The following is an 18,573-nucleotide window of genomic DNA, read 5'->3' as shown; positions in this document are numbered from 1 at the left end:
TCGAGCGATAGGCCAACGATTGGGTATTTCCCAATCCACTGTATGGAGGATACTGTCAACAAACCAAATGAGTTCATACCATCTGCAACGCGTCCAATCATTGGAGCCTGCGGATTATCCACTCCGGAGGACTTTTGCTACTTGGTTTCTTCAACAGAAACGGTTCGCAAATGCTGACTTCCAGCAGGATCGCTGTTCATGCGACCTCCCGTTCAACGTCCTCTACCGCACGACGAAGGCATTTCGCACCCTGCAATGCTATGTGATTCCGATTCGTCTTTGTGCCTCCTACACTTCCTGAAAGTTTGTTGCACTGGTAGTGAATTACCCTGTGTATGTATGTCTATATATATATATATACACAAAGAGGAGACTTAAAAAAAAAACTAATATAATAGAGTAATAAATATTATATAATTATATATATATATATATATATATATATATATATATATATATATAGTAGATATGGCAAATAGTTAACAGTTGAAAGGTAAAATATTCAATTGTGAAGGTGATGCAAACAGTGAAAACTATAGCAAAAACCAAAAAATCAAAGACCTAATAAAGGTGAGAAGAGCTGATTAATGCCATCAATGTCTAGATAAAACATTACATCAGTCTTAATAACTATGAACATAGTATGAACGAGTAGGTGGTAACTAAGGGATGTGATATCAATCCTAGCTGACTTTGGTCCATGGTATAACCTAGTAGGGAAACATAATTGTTATAGGCAAAATAAAACAAATAAATAAGGATAATTACTAAATTCCCATGTCAAGCCAATTGCAGTATAGATTGGTGGATACACATTACAAAGGACTTTATCGAGGGCTAACCCTTGCAATGTGTTTACCTACAATTAGCGAGCTATCAGTTTCTGTTGTCCTCTGCTTGTTATACCTGATGAATCATAAGGTATCATAAGGATATATAATTCGTTAAGATATACTAGATTATAGTATGAGATATTTAGATAAGGTGGGGGGGGGAAACAATTTTAAGGTGGTTAACAAGCTAGATGACTTTAGCCCGACCGATAGCCCAGACCATGAAAACAATGTAAAAACCAAATAATGGTGATAGTAGAGAACCAATAATGCTTTATAAACTTGTTATTTGATGATAAAAGATAGTCAGCTATGCTAAAGAAAGGAGAACGGAAACTTTGTATATATATATATATATATATATATATATATATATATATACAAAGAGGAGACTTAAAAAAAAACTAATATAATAGAGTAATAAATATTATATAATTAAATTAAATGGCAATAGAATTTTATTAAGTGTTCTGTAAAGTTATAATGTTAATTTAGTTATAAGGAGATAACTATATTTACTTTTCATTTCTATTAAACACAGAAAATGAAAACAATAATTTAATTTAAGCGCCTGAAATATTTTTATTACTGTGGTATCAGGAATGCATTAAAAGTTTGCATATTGTTGGTGGGTGTGGATTGGTGTTCGGTTGCAATTATATTTAATACTAACAACCCTTAAAGCACATTTCTGTTTTACAGATCCAGAATGCATGGAATTTCCATTATTGCGAAAGCCGCTCCATTTTTATGGTCCTAGTGAAACACCTCCAGAATGGCTAGTGAAGTATGATCAACAAATTAAAACTGCAGATGGTTACATTGTTGTATCAGCTGAGTATAACCGATCTATCCCTCCTGCATTGACAAACATGATGAACCATTTTCCACCTGCCTCCTACAGATACAAACCCTGTGCCATTATGTGTTATTCAATGGGTAAGTTATAAATTATAAGAAACTCAACAACAGCACAAATTGCATAGTTATTTATTACTGTTTATTATAGTATTGAATAGAGTGATATATATATATATATATATATATATATATATATATATATATATATACATGTATACATATACACAGCAGACTCTCGATTTACCAGGATTGGATTAACCGTGACACTTCAGGACTCCAAAGTAAAATATATATATATATATATATATATATATATATCTCTCTCCAACGGAAATCAAAAATTCAAGTAATAAATAGGATAGGTATAAACAGATGTTTTGCAAGTCATAAATAAGCAACAAGAAGTGGCATTATAAGTCGTGATTGGGAGATGAATGTACCTATCATCCTGCAACCCCCGCTGTCTTCACACCCTCCGCTCAAAAAAACAATGGAAAGAGAACAGATATTTAGTTTGTTTTAGTGCGTTGTATGGATTGTTGTGTTCTGTCACACCGCATAAAGACAAATTTTGTTTTGTTATTTATTGACAGGTATCTCAATTTTTTTATAGTAAATAAATATTTTTTTTTTTTTGTTTAGAAATTGCAAAAATTATGGGTAAATGCAAAATAGCTGTGCTTTCAATTGAACAAAACTTGAAATTATTCACAAGTTTGATGATGGGTAAAAGTAAAAGGAGCTCAGTTTCAACTTTAATAATTATTATTATTAATTTTTCTCTGTTGAGGAGACATCCCTGGGACAGCCATTGGCTTAGAAGGCTATGAGTTACATTTTAAGGTATGAGTATTTGCTAATGGGGTTAATGAACAGAATGTTAAGCAATTAGAAATCCTCAGCTTAAAATTGTTTCCCATAGGCAGAGTAAAATATTTATAAATTCTGAAATAGTACTTAAAAGTGATCTTTAACTTATGTATGTGTATCTTTTCATTTTTCTTTCTGTAGTTAATATTTCATACCCTTAGGTGATTTTCCCTTCCAAGAAGTTTTTCTGCATAAGAATTTCTAAACCTAGAGTCCCTCGGAAAACTTCTTATCCAGGTTGTACTGTATTTTTAATTAGTTCAATTAAAAACTTTATCAGTCTACAAAAACTGATATGTATTTTGTAGACTTGGTTATTATAGCTGACTTCATTGGTGCCATTCTCTTCACCACTTCTTGTATTCTGTCTTTCTCCTTTATTATTTGTTCACTGTTGACACTGACAAATCTGAATTCTGTGCAATACTTGTTAATGTTTGACCATTTTCTTACATCCTTATTATTTTAATTTTCTGATCCAACTCTGTCGCTTTCCTTTTCTTGGTAGATTTACTAGTACCGCTGTCACTTATTCTCTTAGTCGGCACCATGATAATGGTCAAAATGAAATTTTCTGTAAAGCACTTCACAGGGTTAAGGCGAAAACTCACCATTATTACCCCACGTGAGCTCACATTTTACTAAAGCACATTTCTGGAGGTCACTACCATAAAACAATAAAGACAGTTTGCAGTTTCTGGTTTATTGGGCACTGTTAGTGCAATTCATTTTAAACTGTTTTTAAAATTTACTGTTAGTGCAATTCATTATAAACTATTTTTAAGTTTGTTACTCCATATCTCACTTGTGCAGTTTGTGCATGCTGTAATCGTCATTATTGATCGCTTATTATTATTATTTTTTTACTGTTTTAAATTTTACAATCCTAAAAAAAAAAAATTGAGTGAAAAATTTACGTAAATCCGAAGTTACGTAAGTTGGGGACATACTGTATCAAAAAATGTTCAGCAACCTATGTATGTAAAAAAATATGGCGATGGATAAAAAAAATGAAAAACCTTACCACACACTACTTGCGTGTCCAATACAATGCTTCCCTTTATTTTTTACAATGTCACTTATGGTTTGGTCACCAACATTATAATGGTTCATTAAAGATTTAACGGATGCACCGTTTTCAAATGTTTGAATAATTTCAAGATTTTGTTTAATTGAAACCACAACTCTTTTGCATTTACTCATCATTTCCGCAATTTCTAAACAAAAAAAAATTTTGACATCCCTGACAAATAATGAAACAAGATTGTGATGGAACACAACAATCAGCGCGACTTTTTTTTTTTTTTTTTGAGCGGCGGTTGTGAAGACAATGTGGGTTGCAAGTTAATAGGTACATTAATCCTCCAATGACGACTTATAATGCCGCTTCTTGTCATTTATTTACAACTTGCAAAATATCTGCTTATACCTATTCTAGGGTGACCAGATAAATGCGCACATGAAAAAAGCCCACACGAAAATTCCACACAGTAAAAACCCCACTGTCATAAATGCTCACACAGAAAAATACCCACATGGATAAATGCTTACATTATTTTTAGTTTACAAAAAACAAATTATTTCTTATTTCAAAATGCAACAAAATGTTGAATTTATATATTTTATTTCTACTTCTATATATATATATACAGTGTATTTTAATATAAACTAGAATATATTTGGATGTAAATGTTTCTAAGGGAAATTACAGGAAATAAAATGCTCTGGTTTTATTGCAACTAAAGCCTTTTATTTTATTTATAAAAATAAATTATTTTTTCTCTGTCTTACAAAGTGAACAGTAAACACTTTTTGGTTTTTTATCAACAAACAACTAATTCAGACATATTTCAGTGATTTATTTATTTTTCAAGGATTTGAATAGAATTTTCATTAAGTACTGTAAGTTAGCCAATCTCTGCAGGTATTTCAGTTTGACTTCTACCTGCTCATATTCCACATCGTCAGGTAAAAGGGAATAAATGTCAGTTTTGGGGAAAGAAAGAGTGACCCAGCATGAGGGAAAGAGAGTGAATGAGTGTTATGGTGAATGGGAATGAGTGGAAGAGCAAATATAATTGGCTGAAAGAATACAAAGTTAATAATAACTTGCACTACTTTATATATACTAACAAACATTTACTAACAACACAAACACTATCACTGCATTTTCCCCTGGCCTGCATCATAATTGAAGAATAACAGTAAGTTGAGGTGCCCAGAGAGTGCAGTGCAGAAAGAAAGAGTTGAACAAATGAAATGAATGCCAGAAGAATGAATGAGAGTGTGTGTGAGAAAAAGAACACAAAGCATAAATATTACAGTTAAGTACACACTAACCCTAGTTTTAATCTTTTATATTCTTTCTTATTTAGCTTAATTATTAAGCACTAGTATTTAAATTACATTACACACCATTGCATCCCCGCCTGGTGTGTAAGAAAGAGATGAATGAGTGAGTGAGAAGGAAAAAAAAAATAAAAATAAAAAAAAAATAAAAAATATATATATATATATATTTGATTATAGTCTAAGTAGATAAGGTACGTGCTGTTTAATGGTATATTATGTTAGAAGTTTTTTTTTTTTTTAAATGTGGTGTCCGAAAATATAATACTGATACTATATAAATATAAAGAAATATGTATACCGGCTGGCTGCCCACTAAAAAATATATATACCCATATATCAAGGCACCAAAACGTGTTTGTCTTGCCACTGAAATCCTTGGAAAATAGGTGGAGAGGACTGCCAGAGTGCTTAAATAATCTACTGGGTGCCTGACCTGCTTCCTTGTGGTAAAGTGTGGGCAGTGGTGGGTCCCAGTAGAAGCCCAATGGCTAAATGATCAGAGAAACAACAGAACATAACACTACACAACAAACCACTTCCCACACACTTTTTAAATCTCTGGCCTCCACAGGATTCTGTGTCACTTACAAAGTGACACAGTGCCATCAGACAACTAACACACTACACTTTAACACACTTGTAGTTTGTATTTATTGTATGGCTCTGTATCTCATGAAAATTCGTAACTGTCATGTGCATTTCTTTTGTGCTACTGAGTTCATTTCAACTGACATCCATGTTGGTTGACATCCATCTTGAACAGTATCTTTTAGTTGGTAGAAAACTGTTAGTGACCTCTGCGATCACCTCTCCGAACACTTCCCATTTGGCATTTGTATTTTTTAATATCAGTTGGTACCACTGAAAATTGTTTAAAAAATGATTATAATGAACCCATTATAAATCACCTTTGCAAAACAAAATCCCTTCCTTTCACCCTCGACAGTAGTTATTTCTTTTGAAAACTTTCATTTCAATATGCTATGATGACTGCCAACGTAAAACTTACTTTACTTGAAAGTTCTTAATACATGATGAACCATTGCTTTCTCTTGTTGCATCTCTAAGGTGTAACAAGAGAAAGCAGTATTCTTCAGCAAATCAAGGAATATTCATAAGTTTCAAGTTATATTTGTAAAGTTAAAATCTGCCACAGTAAATAAGACATCTAATTTGTTGGCCCACTGTTTCTCTGTATAGTTGTTTGTTATACTCATCTCAGTTATTTGGCCTATAACAGACTTCATCTCTTTTGTTTTCCCAGTGTTTGTCAACACCAGACTTGACCCAATATCACATTGGTAACCTGTGTCTATTGGTTGTACCATTTTAGTTGGTCTGATACTTAATCAAAAATATCACTCCTTCTCCCCCCCCCTCCCTATTATGTCTGTTCTTTCTATACACATTATAATTAACATATTTAAATTGTGCTTTTCCAATATAAGAGTGACTCCATGTTTCTGACTCCATATTATGACCATAATGCCATCATTTGGTGATTTAACTAGTACTTCAAACTTGTCAAATTTATTTACTATATTCCTAGCAGTAGTGTATAAGCAAGTAAATGAGTTCATTTGTATATTAATGACTTACAAAAGTGTGTGTAATTTCTAGTCCTATGTGGACCCTTAACAGGTCTTATAGATCTCCACCCTCCCTGCTTTTCAGGCTACTGCATGTCTAAATAGAAGTAGTGCTAGAATCAATTCCACATCTGCTTATGGTTGTCATTAAAATATTAGCATGTTTGTCCCTGTCCACCTAAATGAACAGTTTTCTGACCCACCTAACGTCTTGATAGCATCTGCAAATATTCTTGCACCCCTATTTAAGTGCATCCCACCCCTGTGAAAACAACCCATCTGTTGAACACTAGTCATGCTGGGAAAAATTATACTCCGTGAGCCTGGTATAATCTCTCCAGGATTGAACTGGTTGACAAAGCTCTTGTCATGAAGTCCCTTCTGTCTTGTATTATTAAAATTCCAGACAGTTTCACATTCAGCCCTAATTCGTAGCTTTTTTTGCACATCACTTTTTAAGTAAATCATAAAAATGCCAGTGTTTAATATCATCAGTACCAACATGGACATAAGTAGCTCCTTTTGTGCCTTTAAAAGATGATAATCGTTCTACAGTATTATTGACTTTTGGCCTTGGCATATACTGGTCCTATTGTTATTGCAGAAATATTCCCTGCTTCCCTGGCAATAGTTACCAAAAATAATTACCTCCTATATGACCAGTGCATCTTCATCGTGATCCTGCTGTGCAGCCAGATGGATTTGGGTAGGTTCTAACATTAAGGTGGGTACCTGAGTGCTTGATGAGTCCCTTGATTTAATTCCTTTAAGAGCAATGATCCTTTTCTTCAATCACTCAAATTCATTCAAGAAAACACTAAATTTTCATTTAATTTCCACACTTTTCTGTTCCTAACACACAAAGGCATCTCCTGTAGCATTTATGAAGACCTAACTACAATTAGGTCTTCATACCGTACCACACAAAGTGCATGCGATAAGCCCTTGATTCATTGGGAAACTGAAGGAGGTTCCTACAATTTTTTTAATTTCAGTGATGTATTTGAATGGCAGTTTGGATGATGTACAGCAGGGGTTCCCAACCTTTTTCAGCTGAGGGCCACGTAGAAAATTCATAACAAATGGCGGGCCAGAGTCGGTGCAATTTTGATGACTAAAAACAGTGTAAACCAAAAACGCAATTTTAGCAACTTCACCAGGTCAAACGTGGGTGTACAGGATAGAAAAACTATAAAAAATTATAAACAAGGGATATTTATTGTAAATAAAGCCATAGTCATATCAAAAATCACAATTTTTATTGTTATAATCACATTTGTTATTACAAAAAAATATAAAAAATTAAAAGCATTGGATTTTTGTTGTAAAAAAAAGCTCTAGTTCTATCAAAAATCACAATTTTTATTATTATAATCACATTTGATATTACAAAAATAGCAAATCAATGAGACGTTTGTAGTTGTTTTGATTTAGCAATAATTGAAATGTTAGGTTTAATAATAGAAGTTCCCAATCTTAAAAAGTCTTGGAAACGTTCATCTGTCATTCTTAATCGATGTTTGGATTTTATATATTTCATTTTTGAATATGTTTGTTCACATAGGTAAGTGCTACCAAAAATAGAAATATTCTTCTTGCTAATTTTTTTTAATTCTGGAAATTCATTTTCTGTCCAAGTTTTATAAAAGTTAATTAATGTTTCATTTTTCAATAATGTTTTCAGGTTATCGTTACTTTGAAGATCTATGATTTCTAATTGTAGATCTTTTATCTATTTGTGATACATTTACATCAAGTGGATTTTGAAATAATGTAAATAATTTTCTATTGTTTTCGAAATCAACAAATCGATCAAGAAATTCTTCCATCAATAATTCAAGATTTCGGACAAAATTGTTGGTAGAAAAATCATAATTGGGCATATTATTATATAAACTTTTACAACACAAAAAATGGGGAAAATGATTTTGTTCAATTGAATTTTTAATTAATTCTAATTTGGTCTGAAATGCTTTAATATTGTAGAACAAGTCATTTACAAGTAGATCGCAACTTTGGAGTTTTTTATTCAATGTATTCAAATGTTCACAAATATCTGTTAAAAATGCAAGTTCCCATAACCATTCAGAGTCTGTTAGTTCTGGGACTGGTTTTAATTTTTCGTTCATGAATATGTCTATTTCGGTTCTGAGTTGAAAAAATCTTTTTAACACATTACCGCGACTCACCTTCGTACCTCCGTATGATACAACAAATTGCCATATTCGCTTTTGATTTTCTCCAAGAAAATTTTGAACTGACGATGGTTCAGGCCATCTTTGCGTATAAAATTCACAATACTAATTATAGTTGACATAATTGAGTTCGAGACAAAAATTTACCGCACGATTGCTGGTGAATAACATAATGAAATTGCATAGGTCTTTCGATGTTTTCTTTCGGAATCAAAATATTTATTAACATGGCTGGTGAAACCAATATTTTTTCCAACCATATTCTTTGCACCATTGGTTGTAATTACTGTCAACAATTCCCAATCAAGCTGCAGGTCTTCAAACACTTTTGATACGCTATAAAATATGTTTTCACCAGAGGTTCTATTCTTCAAGCTTTTAAGTGTAGCCAGTTCTTCTGTGACTTCAAAATTTTGATTTATACCGTGTATGTAAATGAGTAACTGTGTTGTGTTGGTAATATCTTCACTTTCATCAATTTCGATCAAAAAATTTATAAAATCTGTAACTTTTCGTTTCAGCTGATCTTTAACATTAGCAGACAAGTCTTTGATTCTTCTTGCTAAAGTCGACACTGATAAACTTATAAGCAACGAAGTGCTTAACTTGATCAGGGCATATTTCTTCTGCAATTGATAGGCACACTCGTTTTACAAATTAGCCATCAGTAAAAGTCCTCCCTTCTTCAGAAATGATTTGAGATGCTCGCAAACTAGCTCTAATTAAATTTAAATTCTGATTAGTATAACATGTCATCTAAACCAAAGCTCAGCACTTGTAATTTCTTGTTTTGCAACTCTCCTTGAAGTTTATCGTAGCATGTTTTGTCATATAATGCCGTTTCAAATTATATTCTTTCAACACAGAAACTGCTTCCTTACATATAAGGCAGGTACATCGGTTATTGTCCCATATAAAAAAAATAATTAATTGGCCAAAGTTCATTGAAGACACAACATTCATTTGGAATCAATTTTTATTTTCCTTGACATCTTGATTCGCTAAAATTAAAATTAAAAATTCAAAGTTAAATAAAATTAAAAATAATATGCATTTATATAAATAGCACTAATAAACTGTTGCGCATGATAATCGGTGCAGCGGCCCGACGACTACGGTCTGAATGAGAACAGCTGACCAGGAGAAAGATTAATATGCATACTTCTTTACATTGCAAACTGCAAAGAATGCATTGCATACAGTTCTCTCACTAAGCTTACTAGATTAATATTTAGATTAGTGTTTAGCAATTGTTTTAACAGTCGCTTATTTTAACTTTACTATTTCACTTTTTGACACAACACTCTTGTTCGCGGCGCCTCCGTAGCCAGGTGGGAAGGAGCAGCAGTGCATAGCACACGCTTCTTGATTAGACCGGGGTTCGAGCCTGTCACCACCAAATACGGAGGATGCGGAAAGGTCAGGGAATGACCACCGCATATTCACGGAGCAGTATGGCCTTAGTTGCTAATGCTCCTAAAAACCAAATAACTAACTAACTCTTGTTCGCCGGAAATACTCGAGGCTATAAACTTATAGCCTTGGGGACTTGCACTGTTGGGATTTCTGACATTGCAAGAAACACTGCTGCCAAGTGGAAGTGCACAGAGCTGCAAAATTATATTTTGATTAAAACTATCCTTATATACGATATGTAGCAACCAAAAAAGATTTCTATAGAATAAATTTCGATGAGGCAGATGAAAAAATTAGAAATGGTACCAACTGACAGTCAATCCAAATCCCATCAAGATGATCCTCCCTGGATGTCCTCAATTTGACAACTCCTGGCTTGACCTCTGGGGCCCTGTGGTGTTTATATATGTTTTCCTTATATGTGTGCATAAATGGATGAATGTGCGTGTGCAAGGTTGTGTGGCTGAGAATGAATGTGTAATCAGTTGTGAATGTGTGTGCGTACGCACTTGTGATTTATTTACACTGTCATGTATATACAATGTCTTGTTCACCTCCCACATCTTAAAATACTGTTCTCTCTGCTCGTCCTCTAATATTTGTGTTTGAAGCTGTCTGAATGTGTGTAATTGTGAGGAGAGAATGTTGAGCACACATAAGTAGGAATTTTACTTGTCTGGTCCTGCATGGGTTGGAGCTCCCTTACCTCTGTGTGTGTTGTTTACCTTAGCCTGCAAAAAAAAAAAAAGAAAAAAGGTGTGTGCTGCTGCTGTCCCATATTTGGGGTGTCATTATGAAAGCAGTGGAAGATTGAAAATAAGAGAATATCCCCAAATGTTGAAGAAAGCATGTACACCCTTGAATATATGTCAAAAAAAAAACAAAAAAAAAAACATAATACAGCAGGCCCCCGTTATAAATGCGGTTCGCTTTACGCTGATTCGCTATAACGCTGTTCTTATATTATAACCCGTATCTGACTATAACGCTGTCACAGATCACTATAACGCTCTTTTACAGATTGCATTTTTGGCATATTTAACGAAATCGTTTTATTTGATGGAGTCGATAGCTTGAAAATGAATAGCAAAACCGAATTAAAACGTTTCCCATGCCGATTTGAGAAATTTTCCCACGCTCGGTGAAATTTTCTCGCACGCTAATTTAATTGCAGTACAGTGACTTGTTGACTTGTTACGTAGTTCTGAGATCAACATTTTAAAAAAATGATCAAGTATATTGCTTTTAATATTTGCGTTATATGCATTTACCCGAAGTCTAGTCATCACTCAGTACAGTATTAGACATCGTGCGTAACGGACAGTTTATTTAAACATTGTATCATAATTAATGCAACCAACGCAGTTACATTTCGAAGAGCTAATAATGACCGATAGGAATGAAAAAGCAACAACGTCTGAGCACAGTACGAAGACTATAAATGTAAGAAAAAGACTGAATTTGAAAATTAAATTAGACATTTTGAAGCGAATAGATTCCGGTCAAAAACAAGCAGATGTGTGTCATAATTTAAGACTTGCAAGTTTAACTGTAAGAACAATTATAAAAAAAAATAAAGAATTAATTTTAGCAGCAGGAAAGATAGCTGTTCCACTGAAAGCAACTAGGGCTAGGCTGGCTATTAGGATTGAAATGGAAAGACTAACTAATTTTATTAAAGATAATATCCAATGCAGAATTCAGTTAAGTTAAATATTATTAAAAAAAAAAAAGAGAGAGAGAGAGAGAGATTAGCCAATATGATGATCTGAAGAAAACTCAGTTAAGTTAAATATTATTAAAAAAAAAAAGAGAGAGAGAGAGAGAGATTAGCCAATATGATTATCTGAAGAAAACTCACCTAAAAAAAAATAAAAAAAAATGTGGAACCATTTAAAACTAGTAAGGGCTGGTTGAATAGATTTAAAATCTAGGGAGAAGCCGCAAGTGCAGATCAAGGAGCCGAAACTTTCAAAAAAGAACTTGTTAAAATTATTGAAGAGGGATATTGTGTGTTATACTTCTCAGCAAGTTTTTAACATAGATGGACTTTTGTGGAAACGAATGCCTAAAAGAAGTTTCATATTGAAAGAAGGAAAAACATGCCACGTTTCAAAGCGGCGAAGGATGATCGGTTGACTTTATTGTTGGGTGGATTTAATGCGGGGGATTTAAAATTAATACCCCTTTTAGTTTATTTGGAAGAGGGCCAAAGTTCAACCCAAAATCGACACATTTTTCATGATTAAATTCATTAATTAAATTAAATCAATTTAGATCAATTAAATTCATGATTTTAATTGGAATTTTAAGTTTAATTTTGATACGTAAGTAGTTACCATATAATTATATACGTATGTAATGCAGAATATTTTATATGTACAAATATTTGAATATTAAATATTTTGACCGACATTTGTGTATCTTTTCACTACTGTTTATTATTGATTAGGAAATATCCTATGGCACCGACCGCCACTCAAAAATACATATGTTACCGGGAATGTGGAGCTCGCTTAGCGCGGATTCACTTAGTGCTCTGTTTTTACGGAACAAATTATCAGCACTAAGCGGGGGTCACCTGTATTTCACTGCAGGCTAAAGTGTGTTCCTGTAGTATGATTGATTTGACCATGTGTGTAACCTATGCAGTGACCAATTGATTGCTTGTGTCTCAAAAAACAAAAATAAAATAAAATCCCATTTGGTATCCAGGGTGCTGTGTCCTGTCTGTATGCTAGGGAGGATGATTGTTGGGCAAAAGGATGTGTAAATGATGTGTTGTTCCATTTTACTGTGCCCCTGCATATAAAAAAAAAGTGTGCTGTCCGTATGTGGTGAAATAGCCATGTGATAGATGAGTATCTGTTGTATACTTGTGGGAAGCAGGTGTTCCCCTAACTCGAGACTACAGGTCAGGGCAAACCCCCTGGGATGCCCTTACTGCTCTCCCTGATGCTATGACATTTTCCCTTTTCACTTGCCATGGTGTGGGATGCTGGCTACAGCTAGTCTGGCCAGTGTGGGATGTCAGAATTTCATAAAAACCACCACGAAGGCAATCCAAATCCCCCACATGAGGCACCCTAGCCCTATGATACCTTTGTCCCCCCCCCCCCTAAATCCCAAACTTTTGCCTGGTGGGCACTACCACCCTAAACACCTTTTGCTGTTCTCATCAGTTCCCCACTCCACTCCTGTGGAAGATGGGTTGCCTTCACAGGGAGTGCTCCCTGTATTCTCTACTCTTCCATTTCCTGCTGTAAAGCCTACCTCCTTCCTCTTTACCTTTTGTCCCAAGCTCAACCTGCTATCCTTACACTTGTTTCCAATGAAAACTTAATTTTGTTTTTTAATGGGTCCTCCCTGGCAAGCTTACTGTGAGCCAGAGACTTATGTGACACCTAGTGACCTGACTCGCCTCCTGCAGTACTGGATGGGCAATATTAGGAACAACGTACCAACACTACGCTAAGCAAACTGCACAATAACCTGCACTCATCTGGCTTTACAATTTTTCATTATATCTATGTACTGTCAGCCTGATGCAGACCTTCATTGCTCTCTTAGCTATTTGGAAGAGGCATTATTCAGATTGAAAGGCAGAAAAGTGATCTGTCTGGATTCAAATGCTAAAAATCTTTTATGGCATTCTAGATTTATGGATGCCAGAGGCAGGTTATTGAAAGAGCTGATATCCTCATCTAAACTTGAGATTATTAATAAGCCTGGTAATGAACCGATGTTTTGGACTATTAATGGCAAGTCTAACATTAATGTAATGTTAGCCAATAGTACGCCTTCGATTTCATATCTGATTGGCAAGTTAAACCAGATTGGATTAACAGTGATCACAGAGCGATTACTTTCAGCTTAGGCTGTACTAGAAGCAGATTATTGAGCCTCATTCATTACAACTTCGAAGATTTGCGATTAAGCATGCTGACTAGGGTAAGTTTGACAGATTTGTTAGGACAATTTTTGGTGAAATGTCGTTAGCAGAGTTGGATAGGATGGCACAAGCTTCCATCTGTTGCTGTGGAAGTTGATAGCTTAAATAAATTCAAGGCAGAACTAGACAAACATTTGGAATGAATGAATCAGTGAAATGGGAAGGTTTTTTTTTTTTTTTTGGCTGATGCTGTATAAGCTTGCTTTCTTGCATTATATGCCTCTACTAATGCTAACAATGCTAAGAGATATAGGGCAGCATGTGTTCCTGGACTCCGATGAAACCACTGGGTTGCTCCTGAAATATACAACTTTTTGAGGCCAACCCATTTGATATTGACGATAAAAAAAATTTAGCAATTTTGTTTATTGGCTTCCCCCCCATCCCAGCTTTGATTATATATGTTACTTAATTGAATATTTTTATATTTGCTTTCTTGTACATTTCTGACACGAAATAAATAAAATCCACAGAAGTCTTGCTAGTGTGCGAGTGACCAATCCACAAGTTTCAGTCAATATCTAGGAAGTTAAAATCTTGCAGTATAAGACATTCTGATTTACTGGTCCACTCTACTTCTCTATACAATTGTTCATTGTACTAATCAGAGTCATTAGGCCTATGCCCATGTTACACCAAACTGACTCAATATTGCATTGTCCATCTGTGTTGATTCAATGCACTTAGATTTCATGTTTCTTAACTAACTGAATAACCCCTCCTCCCATCCTATCCTTTCTGCACACATTGTATTCCCCATATTCCAATTCTGCACAACTTATATATGTGTGACACCATGTCTTTGATATCCCGACAATATCTGCCTTTGATGTCTTGACAGGCGCTTCAAATTTATTTACTATACTCCGAGCATTGGTGTACATGCAAATATACATGCACCTATCATACTCTTAGTTACCCTAATGCAGGCCAGGTATTTATTTGTTCCATGACAACTCCCACCAGTCTCTGAAATCCCCAGCACCCCACCCTTCAGGCTGCTGCTCATTCTAATAGAAGCGGTGCAAGAATCACATTCACCTCTGCCTGTGGTTACTGTTAATCTTTGTCTGTGACTAGCAGTTTTCCTACCCACCTAACACTGCCTTGATTGCATCAGCAAATATTCTTGCACCTTTTCTATTTAAGTGCATCCTATCCCTGTAGAAGCTATCTCTTGTTAAGCACAGACTACACAGAGAAAAATTCTACCTGATGAGCCTTACACAGTATCTCAAGGGTCGAACTGATTGACAAGGCTCTCATTATATACTCCCTCCTATCGTGTCTGGGCAGAATTGCAGATACTTTCAAATTTAATCCTAACTTGCAACTTTTTTTCAACATTAAAAGGATAAAAAGGATATTATTACAAAAATGGATATTTATGCTGATTCACCTTTATTAGAATGTGTTATAGTTTTTCATTTGTGCATTGTGTTCAATGTGTGCCTTTTCAGACTAGCAGTAATCTGCCATCATGTTTATGTTACCTTTCCCTGGTATCTTCCTCACTCTTTTATAGCTTGATAGAATCACTTATCCTATTACTTAAGTGATGGAACTAAGGTTTTCCGGGATTTAAAAAAAAAAAAAAAAAAAAAAATCTGGGACTACATGAATGAACCTTGCATACTAATTTTGAAATTTGAACATATTTTCATAATTGCATCTTTGTTTCCTAATAAATTGTGAATAACATTTCTAAATCTAGTTGATGTTTCTCTTTCAACTGTGGCCATCATTCCTTGAAATTACTCATCTAATGTTAATTTATCTCTGGTCCAGTAGAAATGCTTTCTTTTTGAGTTTTAAATCAAAACATCAGTATTGAAATTTTGTATTGAAAGTATTGAAATTGCAACAGGATCTGGAAAGGTTGAGCAGATGGGCTGAGAGGTGGCAAATGAAGTTTAACATTGACAAATGTAAAGTACTACACATGGGAAACAGCAACCCCAGAGCAACGTATCAACTCTGTGGTACTACACTGACAGTGGTAGAGAATGAAAGGGACTTGGGGGTGGTTGTGCAGGCAGATATGAAGTTCTCTGAGCAGTGCAGACGGGCTGCAAGAGTAGCTCATGGAGTATTGTCAATGATATACAGGAATTTTTCCAGCAGGGATAAGGAGGTGATTATTCCATTGTATAAGGCGATGGTCAGGCCACACCTAGAGTACTGTATACAGGTCTGGAGGCCTCATTTCAAGAAGGATGTAGAGCTGCTGGAACGAGTACAGAGAAGGGCAACAAGATTAGTGAATGGAACAAAGGGGTGCTCTTACGAAGAAAGGCTTAAGTTTTGCAAATTACAGTGTCTGGAGACTAGGCACCAGCGAGGTGATCTGATAGAGGTGTATAAAGCCTTGAATGGTTTAAGCATGCTCAATGCTGATGGGATTCTTCCTCTAGCTCAGAAAAATCACCTGAGAGGGCATAAATTCAAATTGAGGAAGGACAGATGTAGGATAGACGTGCGGAAATTTGCCTTTAGCCAGCGGGTGGTTGGTTGGTGGAACAGACTTCCATCCCTTGTGGTGGAGGTTGATAGCCTAAATAAGTTTAAGGCTCAGCTGGACAGGTATTTTGAACGAACAGAGGGGTGAAGTGGAAGTGTTTTTTTTTTTTTTTTTTTTTTTTTTGGCTGATGCTGCATAAGCTTGCTTTCTTGCATCAAATGCCTCTACTAATGCTAATGCTAGTCATGTCATGAAATGATAATGTTAAAAGAAATACCAGAATTGCCTTACACAGTAAACAAAGAGGCAAGTGGTAACCCTATGAGAATGGATTGTTGAAATCTGAACTCAGAAGGAGCTTGCTCATACAATTTTGTAAACAATTCTTGAAGAGAAGTATTTTATGTACTTAAATTGCTTAATATTCATATCTTAACACATGTTGAATGTCTGACTCTTAGTCAAACATAATCCATATGGTATCACTGTTTCTATGGAAAAATTAGTTTCAAATTCCAACACTTTTTATGGATATAATCTGCTGTACATGCAAATTACATCCATGATATGTAAGCTAGACATGATAGCTTGTACTGATTTTTATGTGCCATTGGAGTAATATTACTTTCATGTAAATATAATAATTAAAGTTCTTTAATTATTTAATTAACAGTTTTTTTTTTTCTTTATGTAGGACCAGGGGGTGGAATGGAAGCAGGTATCCAGCTACGCTCATTTTTAGGAGAGCTTGGAATGGTCACTCTACCATTTATCTTTACCACCTCTGTTGTTCATGAAACTATTACTGAAGATGGAACAACAGAATCAGCCCAAACTACCTCCAAAGCAGAACGATTGGCGAAGGAATTAGAGTGGTATACCATTGCAATTAAAAAACAAAAGGAAGTGGAGAGTGGCTTTCCCAGTTAAAAATAGGTCTGTAGGTATAGCTGTGTGGCCAGACATAAGTTAAATATACCTTGAACTTTAAAACATGCACTTGTTCAGGATAGTAAGAGGTCATTTATTTTATTTTTTTTGTCATAGAATTGATACAGATTATGAACTGATGCATATATGAATTTTAGTAATATATTGAGTACTATAGAATATCCCTAAGGGAAATGTGCTTACCAACATAGTAAGCAGTACGATAATTTATGCACATTTGCATTATTTGATAAAAATAGCCAACTGAAGTGCAACGATGGAAGCTATAACTTTCTCACATTTAAGTATTTTATTGAAACTGGGTGACAACAAAGGACACAAAAAACAATATATAAATATGAACTCCTTATCATGTTCACTTTCTGAATGCAAATATGTAGCTTTGGATTTTAATCCACTTGGAGGGGGAACCACCCTACTTTTAGAACTTTTTCTTCCACTTTGACAGAAGAAAATCTGGATATTTTTGGCAAGCAACCTTCACTGGAGGCTAATTAACTCAGTCAGTGTGAAGAAAGCTCAAAAATGTTCCTGCCCTTTCCAAGCTAGATTGACTTGCGTGGTTTTCAATTCCATGTCGAAACCATTGTCAGAAAAGCCAGCAACAAAAGTGTTAAAGGAGTTTCCCAACTTCACTTTTTCAACAGCAATTATTTTTTTCTCTCACTTTCTTCTGTTGTTATGCATTTCACTAGGCTCATAATCACCTGTCCCACTATTTATTTACATATTATTGAAGTAAACATTTCTGACCACAGTTTTTCTTTTTCCTCCTTGCCAACAGATTGGTCTATCGGTTGGAGGAGTGAGGAAGCGCCTTTTGGAAGAAACATGACCTTGAATCAGTTATCTATTTTGTTTATACCAAATTTGAACATCTGTCATTATTTATTTTTATTGATTGAAACTGCATATATGTACTTTCCTTGAAAATAAATCATACATCTTAAAAAGATAAATAAAAAAAAATAGTTTTATCCTGCCAACTTTTGGTCTTTAGCAAGGCAAAATTAATATCACAGTGGTCATTTTAACTCTGATTTGCTGTACAGTACTAATAATAGAAACGCCAGTTAACTTTTGCATGGCTTGT

General features: G+C 34.6%; 1 protein-coding gene across 1 annotated transcript in view; it reads left to right on the top strand.

The window, feature by feature from the left end:
- The window catches only part of LOC150084355 (uncharacterized), a 33,356-nt gene extending 14,999 nt beyond the window's left edge, over positions 1-18,357 (top strand). Inside the window, exons 2-3 of the mRNA XM_090375186.1 lie at positions 1,536-1,772; positions 17,224-18,357. Coding sequence (XP_090231312.1) covers positions 1,536-1,772; positions 17,224-17,459 — 473 coding nt within the window. The 3' untranslated portion in view covers positions 17,460-18,357. The remainder of the gene's footprint in view (positions 1-1,535; positions 1,773-17,223) is intronic.
- Positions 18,358-18,573: the final 216 nt, after the last annotated feature.

Source organism: Mastigoproctus giganteus, chromosome 6, assembly GCF_048544385.1.
Source record: "Mastigoproctus giganteus isolate SK-2022 chromosome 6, ASM4854438v1, whole genome shotgun sequence".
NCBI classification, from domain to species: Eukaryota; Metazoa; Arthropoda; class Arachnida; order Uropygi; family Thelyphonidae; genus Mastigoproctus; species Mastigoproctus giganteus.
This window is presented reverse-complemented; position numbering and strand designations above follow the sequence as displayed.